The sequence below is a fragment of the Triturus cristatus genome, chromosome 4_1 (assembly GCF_964204655.1).
Source record: "Triturus cristatus chromosome 4_1, aTriCri1.1, whole genome shotgun sequence".
Lineage (NCBI taxonomy): Eukaryota > Metazoa > Chordata > Amphibia > Caudata > Salamandridae > Triturus > Triturus cristatus.
The window spans coordinates 308,988,360-308,994,359 of record NC_140585.1 but is presented as its reverse complement, the minus strand read 5'-3'; the positions used below and the strand labels follow the sequence as shown (position 1 = coordinate 308,994,359).

Genomic DNA, 6,000 nt, shown 5'->3' with positions numbered 1-6,000 from the left:
TAGTTTTGTGTTGTTTTATATTAAAACAAAACTCACTCGTGAAAGACTGCAGAAAATCTGAGAAATCCTCCATCTAAGGAGACAACCTGTGTGACAACAACGACTGTCTTTGTTTCTTCTCTCGTATCCCTGTACCACTTCCCACTTTTTCACCACTGGCGCCGAGTGCTGTCTTGGACATGTTTGGAACTGTCAACTGGGAAGGAGACTGCATGGGTTCCAAATTATTTCCTGAGCGATATTTGGATCTACCGATTAGTGGTGAATTTAGACTGGCAACAGCAATGAATACAGAGCAAACAAATAAAAGCAAGATACAACCTCTAGAGTTTAGTTACCTGGGAATAGAGTGTGTGCAATACTGAAATCAGAAAAGAGGTACCAGCATCTGAGGAGAAAATAAGGTAAAATCCGGAATTTACTGGAACACAGAGCTAAGAAAGATACAGTAATAATTGCTTTTATTTATGAATTTGATTAGAAGAGTTTATAAAAAACGTTAAGGTGCACTGCTGAGTCACATGCATCAAAGTTTGAGCAATGTTTGCTTCTGAGTATAGCTCGTGAGTTGAAATGCATTAGCCTCAGAAGCTCTGCCGTCACACTGCTTCATCACTCCCTACTAGCTCCTCGGTGCAGTTGTGGGCATCAGCTGCTTGAATCTCTTTATACAGTCCATTTCTACCCAGCCGATTACAAATTCAGACTCTCCAACCTATTGACCATACATGCATGCATCCCCATGCATGCACCACCATGCCAGTGGAGGGCGCAAGCTTCTCAGGGCTCCAGTGGTTCATTTCAAGAGGACTTCTACAGAGACTAGAATACTGTTTTGACCTTTGACTTTTGAAAATGAAAGAGACATTTCTATTGCAGAGTGGTGAAGGATTGCCCAGTAACTGTACAGCCCTGCCAGAGGAGATGACATCATGGAAGGCCTCAAAAGTGGACTGGATTCTTTTGATATCTCTTGGCCACACCTGTTTGTATCATCATTTAGTAGAGCAAACCTAAACATGTTTACTTCCTGGTCCTGGTGGGTCTTCCTGCTGAGGGTGATACAGATTGGCAAAATTCTTAGTCACCTAACAGCATCCAGCTTAGATCGTTTTTGTAACAAGTTCTCATGAAATAGGCCAGAAGACAATGTTTATTCAGTAAACCAGGTATGGTATGTTCCAAACAGAAGAGGGCCTCAGTGTAGCATTCATGTGTCATGCAGAAGGGTTGCCTGTAGACCACGGAGAAAGTGGTGCGATTTAGCACGAAGAGGAGTCTGGCTTTATCTCTGATACAAGGGAACAAGATGCTGAAAGCAAGGAACTGAAGAACCAAGTTTGCCTTTTGATTATCTTGTTGGGCCACAAACGCTTCTACGCAAAGTCTCCTCCAATTCCACGCCTTTTTGCATAGATAATTTCCACATTCAGTCCACAACAGCGTGGTCCAGTGCAAAATATATTCTCTCTGCAGACAGTATCTCCTCTAAAAACAGAATATGGGGAGAAGCTGAAGGGAAAGGAATAAGGAACAGAATGATCTATAGAAACTGACTAGGGCAGATTTGGGAGGACAAATGAAGAGGGTTGTCAGGCAATAAGAGGGCAGGTAGACATTAGGATAAAGAGACTAAACAGGACTAAATAGTGAGTTGTAGACAAATGGTGGGAACATGCAGAAAAAGTAAAGAGAGGCGTAGACAGAGGATAGACAGATGCAGAAAGAAGACAGAGAGGTGTAGAGGGAGGAAAGGGTGGTGCTAGCAGAGGATATGGGGTGCACAATGAGAAAGAAGTGCAGACAAAGAACATGTACATGGAGATGCAACCAGAAGATAAGAGGGTACAGACAGAGGATGTAGGGGGATCGCAGTGAATAAAGAATGACAGACTGAGGATAGGAATAGCAGAGAACAGGTAGGTTTAAATGGGGATAGAGAGAGAAGGTACAAATAGAGAACAGAGAAGTTTAGATGAGGATAGGAGGGGACGACAGAGGATAGGGAGATGAAGACAGAGGATAGGGAGGCAGAGAGAGAGAACAAGGAGGTGTAGACCGAGGATAGGGCGCTGTAGACGGAGGATAGTGTAATGCAGACAGAGGACAGGGAGGCATAGGCTGAAGATAGGGAGATACAGACAGAAGATAAGGAGGCACATACAAAGGATAGAGAGTTTCCGGCCCGGCTAGGGAGGTGCAGACACAGGATAGGGAGATGCAGGGAGATGGCAGGGAGGTGTAAATAGAAGACTGCGAGCGCAGACTGAGGATATGTAGATGGAGTAAGAGGGTACTGTATGCAGACAGAGGACAGGGAGACACAGACAGAGGATAGGGAGGTGCAGACAGAGGATAGGCAGATGAAGACCAAGGAAAAGGTAGGGGAGACAGAGGACAGGGACATGCAGGCAGGAGACTGGTGGGGGAGACAGAGGTCAGTGAGGTGCGGACAGAGGATAGTGATATTTGCTCAGGACGGATTGATATGAGGGCTGTGGACAGAGAAGGACATGTGGGGAAAGGGACAGTGAAGCCTTGACAGATGGTAGGTAATGTGTAGGCAGAAGGTAGGGACCTGCAGGAGGAGGATATGAAACAGAGGTAGAGGATATACTCTGGGCATGCAGGTAATGGGAGAAGCATGCAGTCCATGTAGAGGTGTAGGAAGAAGAAGGAGCAATAATCAAATAAGAGGAACGTGAAGAAATAGAAGATGTGGAGGTCCAGGGAAAAGAGAAGGGGTTGAGGGTAATCTGGCAGATGATTTGAAGTAGAGGACAGGATATAGTAGTGTGGGCAGGGACAAAAGTAAAAAGGAGCCGGTGAATGATAGAGAAAGAAAGACATTTTTAAAGAGATCCTGCAGTTTTGGACCAATCAGGCTGTGAGCTGATGCACAGCGTGGTGCTGGGAGGGATTTACCCATTTTCCTTAGCCTTGGAGATTAAATACGAGTCGGTGGGGTGGAGGCCTTCCCTCAAATTGCAGAGTCTTTCTGTGCTGAGCACTCAACCCATGGTGCCAGGGTCACCGTAGAAGATACGCTGAGGGTCCGAGTGACAGAAGCAGCAGCGTCAACGAAGCTGATATACCCGAAGCCCCTCCACAGTCCTGCGCGTTCTCCTAAGATGGACAAAGAAAAGGGAGATGTTACTTCTTAGAACTCAAATATACCATTACGGGCAATTTCCATAAAGATGTGGGAATCCCAGACCTCTAGAGACAGTGCATGAGCTAGCACAGCAGTGGAGCAAGAACCCTCAGGATTCTGAAAGTCTTGGAGCTACACTCGCAATGGTCAGCATAGGACTTATACTTCATGTTACCTGTGTGGTGAAGGAACCCTCAATACAGACTCTGAGGACCTCAGGTCAAGCTTTCTTTTGATTCTGATGGGGTCAGTGGTAGCAGCCACAGGCCCCATGGAATTATGAGAATGCTACTGGTCAGTTACTTTCACCTGGAGGTTTTAACTGCTGACTGCAACCAACATTTCCAGGTTAAGGTTTGGGGCAAGATCAGGAATTTCAGGGAGCTTCAGTAGTTACTGATTCCATGGTAATTCTTCAATTCTCAGGGATTCTCTGCATACAACCTGGAATGATACCAGGGACTCCAGGTATCATTAGCTCTGGGAGTGTGAAATTAACAACCCGTGTTCGGGGCACTCGTAATGATATTGTAGGTAACAATGCACATACAGATGCACACACACACACGCACACACACACACCCACCCACACATACGTGCTATCTTCACTAATCCATGCATGATCATCTCCTCTGTGTGGAATAAAAGAGCACAATTAGATGCCAAGTGACATAAATGCATTCAACCCCCACCCACCCATTTGACCACACATGTGCACATGCTGGGTGTTGCCTGTATGTAACAAAACAAAACAGGCATATTTGTAAAGCGCATGTTCACTTAGAAGGGAATCTTGGCGCTGAATAACAGATGTTTATTGCTACCCATCTCAATGGTACTCATTTTATTGACCTCAGAAGGATGAAAAGCTGAGTGGACCCACTGGGATTTGACCCTGTGACCATGAGACCGAACACAGGCCCCTAGAGTGGATGCATTATTCCACTAAGCCCGAAGGCCTTGTACGTGGCTAGGATGTGCACTGAATGTAGGCTGAGATGCACATGTCTACCAGTGCTTCGATCCTCATTCATAGCCTGGTATTGTGCATTTCTCAGCATAATATAACTTTACAACTACAACAAGGTACAAAGGAGAATGAATTCCAAATAATGCATTTTATAAGCACTGAATGAATACAAATGGTAGAATGTGGAATGGCGGGCTCTGGGATCTGGGGTCATTAGTGACATACAGCGCATTCTAAAGCGCACTGGGACTGCTGCTCTGGTCTTCATGATCTGAACTTAAAAGCAAATTATACAAGAGGATTGTGTCCCACCTGGAAAAAAACTGTGTAACATTGGTGGCAAAGCCCATTTTAAGCGTACAATAGATTTATATTTTTTTACACATTACTTGTCAGTAGAGGAAATAATTCTCTTGCTGACAGTGTTTAGGTTGCCTCATGGTACAAGTGACCCTGCAGCTCTGGAAAACACACAATAACAAATCTGAACTCAGTGCCACCACTGAGCTGTAGGTTCCTGTGAAATAGTATTTGCTTCCATGTGCTTGGCCAATCTCTTGCATTGAAATTCTCCCTATATTTAAAAAAAAATGTAGGCTGAAGCAAATAAACTAAGAACAATGTATCCTTATCAAATGGCTATTGTCACAGCACAGGAATGAACCAAAACAAAATGTCCATACACTATAATAGCAGCACAATAACAAAACACAATACCCTTTATGAAAACAGTTGCCAGCACTGCATAAATAATGACCCTGTTATACAATATCTCTTTGCAGGCCCAACATCTCCAGCCTTGCCCTCACTGGCTGCCTCTAAACCTTTCCTGACTTTTTTCGAGGAGGAGAAAAAACACCCAGTGCTTAATTTGTAAAATATTAAGAGCCAGGGCCCTCGTCAGGAGGCGACTGCAGCCAGCACCATGCATGGCCCCTGCCAGTGCTGCCAATAACAGTACCAACATAACACCAAACCATCGCACTCCCACAAGTGTGACAATTCCAGGCCGCACAAAGCTATAATTATGGCGTGAGAGGCTTGTAAACAAGGATAATGTGTGTAGGAAGGTGGAATCTGACTGCATGGTTACCCCCACTTTTTGCCTGGTGTTTTGCTGGTTTTCGACTTAGTCTGACTGGGATCCTGTTAATCAGGACCCCAGTCTATCTGCTTTCTCCCTAAATTGGTTGTTCATGTACTTTAGGTACACTTCAGATTGGATTCTGGGGTACCCTTATAAGTCCCTAGTATATGGTATACTATATACCCAGGGCATAGGTACCCAAGAGGCCTCTCAGGGGCTGCAGCATGTATTATGCCACCCCTGGGAGACCATTCAAAATGACACAACAGGTCTGCTACAGCAGCCTGTGTAAGATGGTGTATGCACCCCTTACTTAGATATAGGTTCACTATATCTATCCATATCACTGCACATATAAACCTATCAGTCACCCCTATGGCAGGCCTTATCAATCCTGAAGGCAGGGTGCTGGGTCTTGTGTGAGAGGGTGCCCATGCATGAGCAGAGCCCCACTGCAGCCTTTGGAACCTCTATTCCGGGGTTGTTTGTCATGCAGCCAACCATTTACTCTTAAGTGCATTATTACCTCGCTGTAAATGCTAACTTTAAAACGGCTGCATGGAAACATGTCGTGTTTGGTGTCAAACACCTTGGATTCATACCTCCACTCCAGTAACTGGTGTGGGAGGTATGATTCCACCCTACTAGGGGGAGAAATATGACAGTACCGGTACACCCGGTACCAGATTTGCAAACCCTGGCATCACAAAATGGATGCTGCCAGCCACAGACACGAGTCTGCCCTCCTGCTGCTGGACGAAACTCCATCAGGGGACGGCTGGACAATAG

General features: G+C 45.3%; 1 protein-coding gene across 6 annotated transcripts in view; it reads right to left on the bottom strand.

Annotated features, from left to right (window-relative positions):
* Positions 1 to 444: 444 nt before the first annotated feature.
* CACNA2D4 (calcium voltage-gated channel auxiliary subunit alpha2delta 4) overlaps positions 445 to 6,000 on the bottom strand; it is a 1,002,329-nt gene continuing 996,773 nt past the window's right edge. For all 6 annotated transcript variants that reach the window (XM_085652199.1, XM_085652201.1, XM_085652202.1 and 3 more), the window contains one exon: positions 445 to 3,126. In XM_085652199.1, the coding sequence (XP_085508325.1) occupies positions 3,031 to 3,126 (96 nt within the window). In that variant the 3' untranslated portion in view covers positions 445 to 3,030. The remainder of the gene's footprint in view (positions 3,127 to 6,000) is intronic.